The following is an 18,131-nucleotide window of genomic DNA, read 5'->3' on the forward strand; positions in this document are numbered from 1 at the left end:
ATTGTTCATATCAGAGTTTCCAGCCATCGTTGCTGTCACAAGAAAAGCTTGCAGTAGCCACCTCGTTTCTTCCACTTTTTGATGATGTCCCCTTCACAAAATTTATTTTGGCTGCATTACCTTCATTCTTCCTTTCCAACCTTTTCCCTATACCTTGGACTTCCATCAAAGGATCCAAACTTACTACGTGTAATTTCCTTCTCAGATATTTTCACTCTGAATACCTATTCCCTCTGAAAAATCAAATATTTTGATTTTTCAAAATCAGGACTCTGAGGTCTTAATGGTTTTGATCAGCCCCTCTGCTTCCCAGCTTTCCCCCCACCCCAGGCACGGCCCAGGCCCCCATGGCAGCTCCATGGCAGTCACTGCCCAGCTCCCCACAACCCTGCCTGGCCATCGGCCCTCCTGTCCCGACCCCAGCCCTTTCCACTGCCTGTCCTCAGGAGATGCCCAATGCCAGGGGCTGGAGCTGCCCCTGTGCCCCAGCTCCCCTCTGGGGTGGTGGATGGGCCCTGCCTGCCATGTCCTGCCCTCACAGGTCGCTGTGCAGAGCACCCAGCACCACAGACACCCAGCCCCCAGGGAGCAGGAGCTGAATTTAAATCCTCTCTTTCCCCTTCCCAGATCACTCATCACTATCACACAGAACACAGCCTCCCCCAACCAACTCTTCATCACCTGTTCCCATTTCACTGCTGCCTTTCCCAGTATGCCCTTAACCAATTTTATTCTACAGTTTTCCCACCTCTAACTGCAACAGATCCCACCTCTCTAGCCTACTATCTAGGCCATCTGTGCTTCCGTTCCGTTAAACACCGAGCATGATAGCTGTAATCTGCAAATTAGTTCAAAAATGGAAAACTTTAAAACTTCAGACCGAAAAACTTGTGGAGGGGAGGATGGAGGAGCATAAGGACAGGCATACAGGTCAGACCAACGTCTGTCTAGTCCCAAATCTTGCCTGTGAGAGGGACGGTGAAAGACTGTAAAAAGCAGAGAAAACTTAGAGGAATATTTCCTGGTGTATCTTCCCTTATTCTACAAGACATCCTGCAAATTACAGTTTTAAATTTACCTTTTATCTTTTTAGAATGTAATGAAAATGAAGATAGCAATGATGAGAGTGAATTCAGTGTTCTCCTACACCACCAAGATGACATTGCAAAAGTCAAAAACTTTAAAACTTCTTGCCAAGCCCATGGAACAAAGAAGTAAAGGATCTAAAAGCCGTACCTATTTTCACAGTAAATGATATTGAGGTCCATATTCACACGAGTGACAAACATGTGGCAGTCAATCCTGACTTCATTAATTGTAGGAGGTGGCAAAGCATGAGCAACAACAACAAGTCCCATGATTTGGCTGGGCACTGTCCGTCCATGTGACAGCGACACTCTCAGACGTAACCGGCCTGTTATATGAATCACCTGGAAAACAAAACCAATAAAAAATACCAGTGAATTTTGAGTGCAGCTGTGACATCAGTTTCTTTTAAAGGATAATTTTACTGTTCCCCACAGATTACTTAACACTGCCTAAAATTGTACCAGCTAACTGCCAGCATCATTGTTAAGCTTATTAATATTGGCTGTCAAGATGCCCTATATGTCCTCATGGAAAAAAAAAAACATAACAGGAAAATGCTTCACATTCATCAAATAAAAACCTAACAACCCAACAACCTGTGGTGTTGATTTTTGCTGTGGTGTTTGTTACACAAAGAAAGAAGACAACAACAATGAAGTAGAAATTAAATAAAAAAGAGAGTCAGATAAAACTGAAATAATGAAGCTGAAAATTAATAAAGTAACCATTTTATAGTATTTGGAAATTGAATATGATATAAGAAAGACCAGCAGTTTGGAAACATAATGAATTTCATTGAGTTGATAGTCACCTACACCATGGAAACACTGTTCAATTCCTTGAATTTCTTCTTTGTGGTTGGCAAATTGAGAAGCAACTGCCTACAGGTGATCTGTGAGATCAGGTGCAGGATGGTCTTTCTGCATCCACATTAAAACATTTAAAGAGTTGGTAGATGTGTAATGCCTTTGCCTAGTGCACCAGGCATGCATGGAGAGCTCTGGGGGTGGCAGTTTTCTTCCATAAGCACAAGGTAATACCAGAAGATGCTCAGATGCAATAGCATCCATAAGAACTGCATCCCCCTTCTAAGAGCACTGCCTGAAATAGAAAACTGAATCTCTGGGAAGAGAATTACTCACCACTTCCAGTTTCACTCCTTCAGGAGTTCTGTGTATAAATAAAGGGGTTGTTTTATCCAGTAAAATAATATAAATACAGAATATCGAAATGAAAATGCAAACTGCAGTTCCGGTACTCATGGATAAGAGATGCACAGGAATTGGCAGTTGCTGGCTGCCACAGATTTTCATCCTCAGAATGTAGTATATCATCAACATCAAGAGAACACTTCCAGGAGATGAGGGCCCCTTTTCTGTCATCCCAGACTCCCTACCCAGAGGTCAACAGAGAAATTGGTTGATTCCTGGGTCACAGGAGGAGGTGACAAAAATGTGGTAATAATTGTACTGATACTCATCTCACAAAGATAGAAGACAAGCCCTTTACTTCTGATCTGAGATTGATAGTAGAAAGTGAGAGAGAAGAAAATTTGTAATTTTTAAGATTGCAAATCACAAAGTGCATCCAAATTAAAATCCAATTAATGCTAGTAAATCTGTAATGTAAGACTTGAAATTTGTTTCTTTTATTTTTTATCTAATCATTGAAACATCTCCTTTCACCACTATTTCGCATTTTGAGCCTAGCCAGTGTGGTGAATCTGAATGAGGAAAGTGATTAGCTGCTGTGTATGGCCATTTCAGTTACAGGTTTCTGACCACCCATGTTTAAAGTAACTATTGCCTAAACTCACACTTAATGCACCTTTCAAGGGCAAACTATTCTATGAATATTTGAAAAAGTTCCTAAAGGCAAAGATGCAAAAACAGCATTTCAAACCCACTTTAATTATTTCTTTTTCTTAAAACCTCATTAACTAATAAGAAATAGCTAAAAGAAATAGGATTAACTTCACAGGAGGGACAGTAATAGTATATTTTGCTCCTTCGAGCTAGGCTTGCATATACATCTCCTTTTTATCATTATCTGTCTCTTTATCATGCAGTTTCAGCTTATTGAAAAACTCAAATCTGTAAATGCTTGGAAAAATGCTGATGGATAACTGGTAAAATTGTGAAAATTTATCTTATCCTGAACGTGCTATGCAAAAGTATAATTTTTCTGTTGTTTTTTTCGTATGAGTCCTTATGCTAATATGTTTGAAGTTGGCATGAACACTTCAGGGAATTTTTAAGCTATATCACATATATATATATCTTTGTATTTTTCTAAACCTTCATGTCATTTGCAGCTAAATATCAAAATGATTTGTTTTTGAACAACTGTCTATTCAGGCAGTACCTCACTTTTTTCCTGATACTTCATCTGAAATATACTTCAGATGTAGTATTGCCCAAGAGACAGTTCCAAACCTGCTAGGACCACCATATATTAACATTGTTGAATTTCAAGAGAATTTGCTTCCAGATACAAATTATTTAGCATGTTCCTAATTCCACCATGGACCAAAACATGTTCACAATTCCCATATGAAGTAAAATTTTAGGGGTCAGCACTCAATTTCATTCTGATTCTCTACACTGGGAAAGGTACAGCAAACTACCCACCAGTTGCAGTGCCTGTGTGCCTCTATTCTGTATTTCCATGCCTGAAATCCTCTTCTATGACAACATTAGTCAAATGCACCAAGTGGGAAAATATAATTGGTAGTAAAAAACAATTCTAACTGTCATGACCTTGTCTATATTGTGAGTATTGCCACTTTTAACACTGGTTCATTTGAACTGGGATTAGGGGTGATAGGAATTATAGGGTCAATTATCTCCTGTAGCTAAAATTAATCTCTTTATAATTCAGCACTAGTCTATCATATCCTAAAGCAGCATTATGACTTTAATGAAGCTAAATTGCAACAATAAACTATTTTATGAAGGACAATACTTGGCTCCAGATGTAAATATATAGTTAGAATTTGCTAGGAATTTCCTGAAAATAAAAAGTAAACACAGCTCTTCTGTGCAGTTGCCTTTATAAATGCTTCCTTCTGAAAAGTTAGTCCTAATCAATCTTTAAACTCTATCTTCTTTCTACTAGTGCCATATGAATAGACAGGCACATTTAGATGTCACAGCAAGAGAAGACAGTGATACTGTGTTCTGTCTATTTCAAAAAGGTGGGTGAATACTCCTGATCACAGGATCATCAGAAACTTTGTATGTCAAGAGCTGTGTAGATTTCCCCATAATTTCTTCATCCACCTTCAGAATTAAAGTAATTACAAGACTCCTTTTTTATGTTGCTGGGAGCTGGACTGGGTTAACTGTCCAGAAATTTCTTGCTTACAAACTGTTTATTAGTAGGTATAACTATCATTTTATGATTCATACTACAGAAGCCCAGGGAAGTCTTATGGTTGAAATAAGCCATGTGACTTGATCGAGACCAGAATTTTGCTTATTCTGATCTATATTATTGCTTGTAGTACAACCTTGGATAGGCAGTTGGGTGAAGAAAAAGCATTTTGCAAAACCAAAACTTTAAACACTGAGAAATTAAAATAACACATATGCTGTAAAGACGTAATGCTGAAGCAAAACAAATACTGTAAAAATCTTATGAACTGCTTAATTGCTTTGTTTAAAGCAAAAAACCTAAATCAACTTTGCCTAACACACTAATATTGGGAAAAAAATAATTTGGCTTTTATTTTTAGCTGATTAGAAAACGGATTTGCAAAATATTGTAAGTACATGTAAACACATGAGTTTATGAGTGTGGGAGTGTTAACAAGCCACACTGGTTGGACAAATATATATTTCTTTTCCCTGCCATATGCTCTCTTTAGTCATCTGTTAGTGATATGCTCTTAGATGTGCTCTACTAATGTCTACTCATTATAAACAAGCACATCACAAAGACCTTGATAAAACCTTCCCTCTGTCAATACTTAGGGAAAGTAAAGCCCAGCAATAGAAAAACACATCTGGAACCTGCACATCATCCTTTAAAGCTAAATCTCACCTCTGAAGATGGAAATACTTTCTTTGTCAAAAGATATCTTTAAATATTACATCCATTTTTTCACATACATGTGATGTCAGAGTAAGGACATGCATTACCAGAGGCTATAAAAACCTGCAAGTATGAAAAATCTGTGAATTTCACCTTTCAAATGTCTCTGTGTGCTTCAAAACTTAAACTTCATTTTGAAACAAATTTCTAAACTACTTCTTTTGTTCTCTGTGTAAATGATTATGCCAATTTATTGTGTGTGTGAAACCACAGCACTAGCAGAAGCTGTCCCTCCAGCTCATTTAATGAGACATTAAATTTGAAGTCTTAAAATTATTGTGTAGAATAATTTTTTTAGAAAACAATCACATATGAAAACACCCAAATGTATTTAGTGTGTGCACCTAGGTATTTAGCTATTTTATAAACAATTCACACACACATTTATTCCCCTTTTACAGAAACAACTGTTTCTGAAGCATACATATATGTATATATGTATATTTGTTTTGGTCTCTCAAATATGTTAGTTTATACTTCCAAAATCAACATCTAAATCTTTAAAACACAATCAATTTAAACTGATGAAATTGGCCGAAGAAATATCTTACAAACTATACCCACAGCCTCTCATTTTTCCTTCAAAGAGTTGTGTGTTCCTTCACTCACTGATACACATCCATGCATCTCAAAACCTGTCTGTGACACCAGTGAGACAAATGTTTTTACACTCTGCAAGGTGATGAATTCCTACATGGTTTCAGGTGATTTCTAAAGTAAGAGTGAATATTTGGAAGCAGAATTTCCTCTGGACTATGAAGAATACAGAGCCCAGTGTCGCACTGGGAGTTTATACAATGGCATCTGAAAGTTTTTCCTTTTCTGACATAAAAATACAACCATTCAGTATAGGTTTCTTTATTTACCACACTTCTCTTCCTTCCTGCTCATGTCACACTGCAATCACTACAACATTTCTACTTGCTTATGTTTTCTCATGGTCAGAAATTGTTTGTTTCTGTGGTTCCACAGCCCCACCCTCAACTGAGATAAAAGCCTGCTCTCCCAGTCTTCATGAAAGCTTTGGGAGAAGACATGATTGGCTTATATTTATCATTCAGCAGTAGCTGGGAAATGAGAGGTCCAGTAAGGCTTTGAGTCTGCAGGTCCTGTAATACTTCATCATCCCCTTCTCAGGCTTACTGCATTTCTGCAACCACTACAGTATTACTAACAGGAGATCCCATGGAGCATGACATTTTGGTGTTGAAAAGGAACGAGCCACTACAACTGTAATATGTTGGATCACCCCACATGTGCAGCAAGCCTGAGATGTCCCAAATGCATCCAACTTGCTGTACACAGGCCAATCAAGTCTCTATTGTGTATACTTAGCTTAATACATAGAGGACACATTGGGCTTGCCATGTGCACTTTACATGATGGGATCCATCCATTGTGTCAAGTATAGTTTGTAGATGTATGTTCCTGTTGAATCAATGCTAGACTTGCTATCTCTTTTAATCTATGAAATAACCATTTTATCATTTTCCCTTGTTAACATCAGCCATCTCCAACCTCATAAGCATCATCTATCTTTTCTCTTGGACAACATAACCAAATAACCTGTCTACTTACAGTAATTGTTCTTAACACTCACTTGATTCAAAAATTTGTTACTTCAGTTTTAGCCTCGAAAAAATGCTTGTATGCTGAAAACCCTGTATATCTGGGGTCTTTTTTTCAACTACAGTAGTCCATTTAATAAAGAGCATTGTGTCTACACACCAACCTTGTCCTATTATATCAAGTCTGCACCAGAACTAAGAAAAGTAGTACTTAGTGCAGCTGTCACTGTTACATTCAGAACCATGGTGGATGAAAATAAGACAAGGCAATATATTCTATGACTCCTGAGAAACAGCTTTGCAGTCAGTCTTGATTGAGTTAGGCAATGAATGCCATGTGAAACCTCTGTTCAGAGCTGTGGTCTTGAGCACCCATTCAAAAGAATACGAGTTGGATTTCAAGGAGGGGGAACATTATTCCTAACACATACATAGTTTCAAGGTCAATAGCCTCTTTCCCATCTACAAGTACATTTTAAATCCCTTCAAATACACCTGCAAAAGACAGTCTGAAAATGGAAATGGTATTTACATTTAAACAGCATATTTGGTCTCAGGACGTATTTTATTGCTAAAAAGTCAATACTAGTTTTTGGAGACACTTTAGGCTTTTCCCATCTTTCCTCTGTTATCACTCTCTCAAATAATAAGATTCAAAACCTATTCTACTGCTTAAAATAGTCACAGGCAGAATTCTGGCTAATCCTGAGGGTATAAAAAAAAGTATCCTTATGAGACCTCAAACTTATTGGTGCTTAAAGACAAGCATCATGTGAGAAACAACCCAGTGTGGTAGGCTCAGTTCAAAGCACTTGCTGAATCCCTAAAATGACCTGAGTAGAATATTATTGATTGCATATGGGGAATCTTGAGATCAGCAGCAAGCACAATAGCCACAGTCACTTACATTCACTTCCATTTCAAGTACACTACAGAGAACAGGTCTCTTCTGTGCTAAAGTTACTGTTTTGAGCATACATAAAACAAACTGCTTGTTTCTCAACCTCAGCATGCAGAAGGTTTATCTCCCACTTACCTCTGTCTGGATAATGAACGAAAGAGAAGGTAATGGGGACAGCTTTCTAAATCTCCAAAAAAGAGCAAAGGTAAAACAAGAACATGAGATTGCCCAAGTTACACTGGTTAGGCTAAGGCTATCTTAAGAATACTCTGTGAGAATAATGGAAGACTGTTGTGTGATAAACAGCTCCTAAAGCTGTCATCCAAAGAACAAAACAAAAGCATTTTCAAAAGTGCACAAATGTTTTTCAAGAGTTATCAAATCTTAACAGACTGGGAAATGATCAGAGGTTCCTCAAGTATTTATGGATCCTTTAGATTAACATTATTAGATCCTACATTTATGGCTTTTTCATTCTGCTATATGACACGTACATTTTTTTATTTGGGATACTAGATAAGCAGTTACTCTTCAGCACATAGTAGAGTATTCTGGGCTGTATATGGGCACATATCTGTCCGTATTGCCATGATGGCTCTCATGTCAGAATTCTGAGGTGCAGTCTTGCACTGGTGTACATTGCAATAGTAGAAGTTGCATGATCAAGTCTGTCCTTTCAAAAGCACATTTGTATTGTAAAATATGTTAATGATAGGACATCTTTTCCTGTGTTGTGATTTTTCATTAATTACAATGGATTAGCAAGCTGCTTTTCCCTAAACAAAAGATGTTGCAGAGCTGACACTCCTGAAATCAGCTTTATAATATAAACTCAAGAAATACTGTGTTGAGTTAATAATTATATTTTTTCAGTTCAGCACATTATAATTTTTCAGTTATTTTGCTTTATGTCACTGCAAAGATTTATTTTCATATTATGCTCCTGCAATAAGAACTCCAAATTTTCCACTTTTAAACAGCATCCTTTAAATATATGCAATATTATTAATTTAAATTATTAGGTTTAATTTTAATACCTTTGAACCTTTAATAGATATCTTATTAAAAACTCTATCAACATTGTATTGTCTTTTCATAATGCAAAGCTTAAAAGCATTTGAAGATCAACATTAAAAAAATGGAAAAAAAAAGAAATTAAATGAAATCAACACACAGCAACCTGAAAAAGTAGAAAAAGTAGCCATAAAAATTGGGTTTATAACTGAATACTTTTTGAAGTAATTGGCACAAAGACTGTTCTAGTGCAGATTGCTGCAAGAGCGCTCTTGGCAAGAACATCATAAGCACTAGCAAAACTTTAATATGCTCAAACAGCCAAATACAAACTGACACCAGGAACCCATGTGTGGCAACAAACAGGAAAAAAATAGAGTATCTCAATTTAATACAAACCTACATACAAAGGGATCAATTTTTACAATTCGTGGTTTAGCATACAATACAGCTGTCCTCAGAGTGAATATAGAGTAGCTATACATAAGAAATTAGAATTATCAATTCGGGGGAATTTCTCAAGAGTCCTTTTGATATGTAATACAGCAAATATAATGACTTAGAAACCAGACATCAATGCATTAAATGAGATCAGGTTGAGATCTATTTAGAAAAGACAGGTTTAAGCTGGAAAAAGAATCTCTTTGATATGACCTCCAGAGCAGACCATTTGCAGAAGGATTCAAGATGAGCAGATTTACCCTTGCATATCTGTTTGCTTCACAGCTGCTTTAAAATATAAACTCTAAAATTTTTAATATTGAGTTACTGCAAAATTAAGTCTGTGTAGTAAAAAAGATTAAGAACCTGGGATTTTCTTGCACTTCTTGTAAATGTTATAAAGGATTTTGTTGAACTCAGAGGAAAAAATGAAATATATTTAATTTAAAACCAATTACTAACATAATTATTTATATAGGATTTCTTATAGAATTGGGCTACTGCTGGTCAGGTTAGGAATCGGAAATGTCTCAGAATTTTCAGTAGTCTGCATCTCTAATTCGTGGTCAATACTTATTTAACCCTGAAACTCAAAAGATCAGTTCGCTTTAACAGATTTGCCACTTCAAATCCCTTGGTGTTCAAATATGTTGCATTTTTTTTTTTCTTCATGGAATGTTTGAAGTTCCCTTTAAAAATAATGCCTTGAGGATATTTTTTCCTTAATACTGTTTAAAAAAAGTTGAAAGCATTTAGCTATTGAAGTGTGCAGGGTTCCAGTAAAGGAATAGTTGTCCCTGCCCATGAGCAAACTCTCTTGAAATTCACTATTCCAGAACTCTGTTGCTTTTGCCAGCAGTGAAATTTAAACCTAAAAAAGGACTTTTGTTGCATTGGTTCCAATGCAGTTTATCAGAGTATTGGGAGATGGGGGGAAATGGCTGCATCATTCTGAAACAGAAAGGGTGAAAATGTTCAAAAAAGTTAGTTTCAGCTCTGTATGTTAGGGCAACCAAATCTTGTTGCACTAAAGACAGCTAAAAATAAGTATACTTCAGATGTATTTTCTTTATTTCTTTCTTTGCATGGAGAAATAAAGAGATTCTTTTAGGTTTTTTTTTTCCTACTGTTTTGTTTGATGTAGCTCTTAGCAGCCCAACAATTACCTTAGGTGATTCTCTGCAAGGACTTGATAAGTGAGAAAGGACTAGATAAAACAAAATATCTGATATTAATGTATTTTCCCCCACACAGAGAAAAAGATACAGAAAATGCTGTTGTCTGTAAAGACAGAAATGGATTCCCCAAGCCACCCTTGATTAAGACAGGAATGTTTATGTTCTGCTCAAGCTCTCCACCTGTGGTTGCAGCCCCAGAGCTCATTCTGAAGTTAATAAAAAAATTACATTTACTCTTCCTACTTTTGTGGCTAAACGGGTAGAAATATATCAATGAATTTTGCACATGGTAAAGCAGGGACACACAATGGAGAAGGATGAGGACAATTATTTGAATGTCTTTAATGCTAAGGTTCCTCTGCTTATGCTGATGGTGTCTGGTGTATGCTCCCACAGCCAAAAGCAATTGTTTTGTTTATTTTAATGCTTGTATGCTTACCCCTAGCATGGCCCAATTTTTTTCTGGCTGTATACAGAACACAAGGTCTACCCAAAGATCTTAGACAACAGAATGTGTGGGCTAACCTGAAAAATACCACAACTGTGACAAAAGCAAGAGTGGAGTAGGCAAAAAAAATTAATTTCCATACTTCATTAATATGCTTTCACTTTCCTCACATCAATGACACTTATATGAATCTAAATGTAAAATTTTCAGTATAAAGTGGAAAATAGACAGTAAGGAATATAAGCTGATTTTATAAAAATTCTGACTGCAAATTTCAGAAAAGATTCTGTAGGTAAATAATAATGCTTCCACATCCAGATAATGAAAATGAATGATCATAAGAGGAGAGGAAAAATTCTTCTGGTATGTCCGCCAAGATCTAATGTCAGTAGCTCTCTGACTGTTCTCAGTGTTAATTTGAACAGTTTTATATACGCTTCACATGGTTCTGATAAAGAAAGTAGCATTGAAACTGCAAACCCCAAGCCCAAAAGTGGCTTTACAGAGACTGCAGAAGGCTGGGGCACACCATGACAGCCCCTCCAGAGGAGCAGCCACATGTACTGCCATTAGTAGACAAAGTCCGTCCATACCAGGAAGGAGATTTCTCTTTGAAGAAAAAAACTTTATCCACTTGGAGATGGATGGTCTTTACAAAGCTCTGACCTTCTCCTTGACAGCTACAAATGGACCACTATCTATGATTTGTTTCTATAATCCACTTAATGCAGCAAGCTAGATTATAGATAGCAATTTATTTGTAAAAATCATAATAAACCACTATTGTTTTAAATGCTAAACATGGATAAATGGGGAGGAAAAACTGATGAGACAAGGTTCGTGTTCTTGAATCTACACCAAAGAATTATGGCAGACTCTTGCTTTATCTGCATTGGAATCAATTTAGTAATTTTTAATTCACTGATTTTCTGTTGTTTGCTTAACATTTATTAATTGATTGTCATTCTCATGCAATTAATTCAAAAGTTGGCAAGTTTAACATGCAGAGATTAATTTTCTTTTACTAACCCACTACTCAGAACACTTTTTTTTGGAAAAACAGGTTACCAAGAAATTACCACTACATCAATCATATTTATAAATGAAATACAGTAGGGGTGTTGCATGCCATCTGTCAATCCACACTGAACCTTTACTTATAATTGGCTAAGTTTTTCTGTGTAGTTCAATAAAATAACAGGATAGCTCTGTCTTTCACACACTGCAGTCCCAACCAAAAGTCAGCCTGAACACCTAGTACTTCTCTCTGCAAGGCTGGGAATCTCTCATTTAAGAGTATGAATCTTAGGTCATACAGACATAAATGGTATACCTGCCCCATCATCCAGTGGTCACAGGATCTGCACCTTTACAACAACCTACAGGTTCCTCAGCTTCAAGTGTTTCTCATCTGGAATGAGAGCCACTCACTTGCCCTTCACGTCACACTCATTTATGATGGCTGAAATATTTATTCAGGAGGGAGGAGAGATAATGAGCAAGGTTTCTTTGCTCTTAGTTACCACAAGATTTTGGACTCTCTTGCAGTGTTCCTCATTGCAACACAAACCAGCAGAGTGAAAGATAAAATAGCATTCCCTACTCTCATTATTTTATTATGGCTTTCACCATACTTGGTGTTTAACTGAAAGCCCCAGTTACTGTGTCTTTTTTTGCTCTGTGTGTCACTTAGGCTGCTGCTGTAAAGTGGATAAATTGACAAAATAGACTTTTTTATAGAGAGAGGCAAGGAATATGTCTCAGACAACAAATATCTTTGTAGCCTATATAAGCGTAGAATGGACTCAAGCATTTTGATCTCAAAATGAGGATTTAATATCTCTCACAGACTGCACAAAGGTCCAGAAAAATATGCAGTCAGGTACAAGAAGACACACAGAATGAATTCAGCATGCAATGCAGACTGTAAGATACATGAGCGTGCAAGCTGTGATGCATGGAAGTGCTGCAGGGCTTGTAGGAACCTAACCCAGACATTTATTTATTTTTGCACAGAAAATAAAATGTGAGCTTTATTCTCTCTCCTGTAATGTTGGTAAGAAAGCTCTGTGGAAGAAAACTAATCTTTTCTGCATTTGAACTGAAATCTGAAGTTAGCTCTTCATATAACAACTGAGGGTAGAACATATATGCACATTCATCTGTACTTTAATCTCATGTGCATCCCACTGGTTTAGCGGGACTAGACCTACGGTCTATTTGTAAAATAAGACTTGACATGATCTAAAAGACTGAAAAATTATACAAAATTTAACAAATCAAGGTCAGTGGGTTTCCTATAGAAAACCTTAGAACAGCATCTTTTAGATGCATTTTAAAACTTTGCCATGGAAATTTTTACCAAGTACATTAATTCTCTGTTAAAATCTATGGAATCATTAATATCTTGTTAGCTCGGGAGAAATTTTCAGTAAAGAAAGGGAAATAAGCTAGAAACATGTAAATTTTGAAGATTGTGGTATACTTTGACCTGGTGAGTCATTAGTAGCTCACTGCACATCCATCTACACCCCTATGAAATTCAGTGGTACCTGGTATTGCTTTGACCATGCAAAACAGCTCAGGATTTGGCTTATTATCCTGTTTAAGTCATTTCCAGTATAATTTTTCCACTTTCATCTACTTATGTGGAGCACCTTCCTTGAATCTCAGGTGAAATCCCCAGGACACCTCATACAAACATGTACTTTGGATAATTGACTGTCTGGTTTAACAGCTAAATTTAAAGCAAGCCAGGGCTATGGCACTGTATATTTTGTTGGATACATTTTCTGGCTTTGTGGGGTATTCACTGCATGATTTGATAAAAACTGAGGCTAAATGAACTCTACAATTTGTATTCCTACAGGCACAAGTTTATTGGCTTGGGTTTTTTTCCTTGGCTCTGTCTGTAAGGTTCATTACTTACAGTTACTGCAGAATCAATTTGAAATGGCCAAAATCAGTGATGGAATTTATAGCACAATAAACGTACTGCCATACAAGTGCTGCTACACATGAAAGGGCTTCGGAATATTTTCAGCAATCCTTCTACACAGCAGAGTGCTCTGTGTTTATCAATTTAACAGAATCACCACAGGTATATTCTAAGAGGTGTAATCCTGACAGCTACACAGCAGATTTTCTCTGAGGCAGATATTTGAACAGGAAAACAATATTATTGATAAAATCTTAGCATATCAGAACACAAAAAGGAAACTGCACACATCTTTTTCTTTCTCCACAACAGGCATTTGCAGTTCCATTTCACTCACACAAAAACCGCCCTGAACCAGAAAGAGTTTATGAAAGAAACATTTTCACTCTCCTTGAGATATATATTAATTAATTATCAGCACTATGTCATGTGGAAAATGTGGAGGGCATTTTAGCTAAAACATAAAGTATAGGATCAGCAGTTCCCTGTTTCTAAAGTCTATAAAGATTTACATTTCTACTTAGTACATTTTTCTTTCCAAGTGTCTCTATTATAGACATCTCATATTTTACATCATTTTAAAGCACAGAAAGTTTTAACTTTAGAATGATGCATTGTGCAAAAAAGACAGAAAAGACAGATGGCAGGCTGTCCTCCCCAAAACTCAATTTCATAATATGCATGTGATTGCTAATAGGCAGGCACTAAAAAACAATTTTCCTTGACGGAGAAGAGCTGATAAATTGTCAACATAAACTTTGTCTGTGGTTGCTCCAGTGATCTAAAGCACTTCTGTGAGCTTTGTGCCATCAAAGTCTGCATCTTCCAACCATATAAAAATTTATGAATGCATATGACTATAAAGTGACTGAAAACAACCCATAATGCCTCTTTGGGAGTTGAGAATCAGCTCCTTGCTTCTTCAGGAAAAGCTGTGTCCAGTGGGCCATTCCTAACCCTGGACATATGAGTGTGGGAGATCCAGGCTGGACCCAGAGATGCCCTGTGAGCTGAGTGAAACAGGGCTCTGCATTTAGCTATCTCCTAAGCACAATGCTATGCCTGGTGCTGGACTCAATTAACCAACATGGTCTTTGTAACAGTGCAAAGGGTCACAACAACTGAAGGCCGCTGATTATTAGGAAGAAATTATTTCTGAGCACTTCAGCAAGGAGAAATGAATGAAAATTCTAATGAGATAACAATTTCCAAGAAGAGAAATATTTATCTAATACCTCAGATCTTCTAAAACATGTCAAAAGGGAAAGGGACCACTGAGTTCACACGAAATAAAATGAGCATTCTGCTCTTGCACAACAAATTCTTGGGGAAAATGTCCAAATTATTTGTGCACAGAATGAGGCTTGTTTACATTGGTAGTGCAGAGTTAATTTCAGATTTAATATTTCACTGTAACTGCTATCTACTAATTTTGATTTTTAAAAGGCTTATCACTATTAAATATTTTCATGCCTCTAAGAATTCAGATCTTATTTCTGAGAATAACTGAGAAGCAGCAACGCAACAGCAGATGAGCTGTGACTGTTATGTTATCAACATATTTGCCTGGAAGAAAATGATGTGATGATCCCACCACATATTTAATTGCAAAATTTCCTTGAGTTTGATTGTGAAAAGACTGAAACATTTTAAACAGGTTTTTCTTGCTACACAGAGGAGACTTGAACTATTTGCAAGTATGTGACCAACTCTGTAAAATGAAGCCATGGGAAGAACACATATTTCTCGAACTTCCTTTAAATGGGGGTAATACTGTTAGTTTTGAAGGCACCAGCCTTGCATCCTATTGTTTTAATTTTATGCAGTGTATATTTCTCTATAAATGTCCCCTAAAACAAGCAAGAAAACAAACAAATCAGTAGAAAAAGAATAAATGTCAAACTTTAGAAATATTGTCAAACATTAGGAGGATACACTCTTTTCCATGTATAGAAGTCACTGATGTGCTATATTGTTTGGTTTAGCATGGAAAAACATACAAATACAGGAATTATAACTGAATATGTCTGTAAAAAAAGGGGGCATGGGAGGGTCTAATGTGTTATCAGAAATAAAAGTGAAAAACCTTGTTTACCACTGATGAAACACACCTTGTCTGTGTCCTTTCCATAGCAAGATCTTTACATAGCAATGAGCACAAGAAGTTCAGAGAGAATAAAATACTTATCCATAAAAATTGAAATAAAACTTGTAACCCTTCTCAGAGTAACTTCTTCAGAGCTCAGACCTCTTAATGCAATTTACATGAATTTTCAGTAGAGACTTTAATCTGAAGTTTTTAAGAAAATTACCACTTCTTGTAATACACTTAGTGTTTTCATTTGTTTGCAATATTTTTTACAAATTTTAAGTAATGGAGAAAATTACGATAATTGTGCTCTTCACACTTATTCTCAGATACTGATAATTTTCCTTTAAGCAGGCACAAAATTCTTGGTTCCAAGGAGGAACAGACAAAAAATATAGCAGTAAAAATTAAAATTTCTTATTTCATACTGGTTAGAGGTGCATTAAGGTATATAAGCTTTAGGGTCAGTATAAGCCTTGCTCAGCTTTCTTTAAAAGCATTGGGAGTAATAAAGACTTCCATTTTATCTTCAGTGAAATAATACTGCTGAAATATCACCTCATTTTTGATGTCAGCAGTGATTTCTTTTTACCTCCATGATGTCAAATGGGAATTATTATTATTAGAACGACAGCTTCCTAATGATGCTGTAAAAAGGAGGAACAGAAACTCTTTCCACTAAACATCTATATCCTGCTTTCTCCACAGGGTAAAGCAGACAGGTTCAACCACACACCACTCTTCAGGAAAATCAAGAGGCATGCTCAAACACTAAGAAACAGAAGCACCTTAAACATCCGAAACATAGGCAATAATGGCTTTCTTCATTATATAGTGGTGAATATGCACTCTGAAGAGTAGAGAAAAATGACATTTACACTACAGCAGCCCTCTCTGGGAAACATGCTCTGAAACACTCATGATCAATTTTCTGTTCTAGGTGGTAAAACTGGCACATCAGTGTCCAGATCACTCTCCAGGAGTAACTGCCCCAGGTAAAGAGAGGGAATGAAAGCCTCATGTGATGGCTCCTGTTCAACTGATGGCTTCATGTATGGCACACTGGGGGTGGACATATCTGAAATGCTCTGTGCCTTTTTTTCCTCCTATTTGTCTGAAGAATAAGTACAGAAAAATGTTGCTTCATATGACACCAAAATAGATTAATAAGTTTGGCTTTTGAGTAAATGATGGGCTTGAACCTTATGCAAACACCCATTCATGCAGAAAGTGAATAGCAGATGCAAACTGGTGCTATCTGCGTCAGCAAATGGGGTATTTTCATTTTCTAATACACTTTGATCAAACATAAAGAGCTACAGTGAATAATGATTCCCTACCAATTTCACATTTACTTATAACACCTATTGCTTCAGAGTAGTTGGCAAAGCCTTTAGGGTGCACACATCTACGGTGGCTATGAAAAAATATTAATCAAATTGGAAAAAGGAAAGGTCTCTATATGAGGCTGGGGGGTTTTGATATAAGAACAGCAAAGCTTGCAAGGAGCCAAGTCACCTGCCAGATGAGGAGGTGGGTGCTGCCAGCCCTGCTCTTCTCCCACAGAAAGGTGGCAGGAACAGCAGTCCCAGGAAGCTCCCCTGGGCTAAATCCAAGGGGCAGGAAAACGGGTTTTGCTGCTGGTACAGTGCTTTGTTTTCCTTCTAAGGAAAAGAATTTTGGAGTAGCTCTTCTACAGTCAGTTGTAGGCCAGTTGAGAGCAGGAGTTAATATTTTTCTGATTTGGGTTTATTTTTTTTTAAACTTTGGTTGTTTGTTGTTTGTTTTGCTGGAAGTTCTAAACTTCACACTATCTGGTCTGAGTGGTTTCTTCTTTGGCATCTCATTTTGTCTATTCAGGGCAACCATCAAAACAAAGGAAGTACCAGCCTGAGAAAATGAAGTGTGATGCACTGGAACACAAAGATGATTTGACAATATTCATGCACTAGGAAGAAAGGCTGAGGATGAGGTACAGCATGTAATCACAGTTGGCTCTGACACAAACGGCCATTGTTATCTTTGGCAAGTTACTTGATATCTTGGTATGTTAGCACTTTCAAGACTCAGATGAATGTTGCAAAAGTACATTCATTAATATAAATGAATTTATAAGCAAGAGGAAAAAGCCAATAAAAAAATCCTGCTTTGCACAGGCAAGAACTGCACATAAAGATGAAAGTTTGAAAAATGTGGAAATCAGTGTATGAGCCTATTGTCTTTTTTCAGCATATTTTTGACAAAAGGCGTGAACTGCTGCAAGTGGTAGAGATAAAGAGGTTAATAGTGTTTGCATTTGGACATCTAAAACAATCCTTAAATTATAAAAGAAGGGGGGCCAAAGCTTTTACTGGCAGCAGTTATAAAACA

General features: G+C 36.8%; 1 protein-coding gene across 6 annotated transcripts in view; it reads right to left on the reverse strand.

Moving 5' to 3' along the window:
- The window catches only part of NPAS3 (neuronal PAS domain protein 3), a 590,252-nt gene that overhangs the window by 29,256 nt on the left and 542,865 nt on the right, over nucleotides 1-18,131 (reverse strand). For all 6 annotated transcript variants that reach the window (XM_064713740.1, XM_064713739.1, XM_064713742.1 and 3 more), the window contains one exon: nucleotides 1,237-1,430. In XM_064713740.1, coding sequence (XP_064569810.1) covers nucleotides 1,237-1,430 — 194 coding nt within the window. The remainder of the gene's footprint in view (nucleotides 1-1,236; nucleotides 1,431-18,131) is intronic.

This window comes from Zonotrichia leucophrys, chromosome 5 (assembly GCF_028769735.1).
Source record: "Zonotrichia leucophrys gambelii isolate GWCS_2022_RI chromosome 5, RI_Zleu_2.0, whole genome shotgun sequence".
Classification (NCBI taxonomy): Eukaryota; Metazoa; Chordata; class Aves; order Passeriformes; family Passerellidae; genus Zonotrichia; species Zonotrichia leucophrys.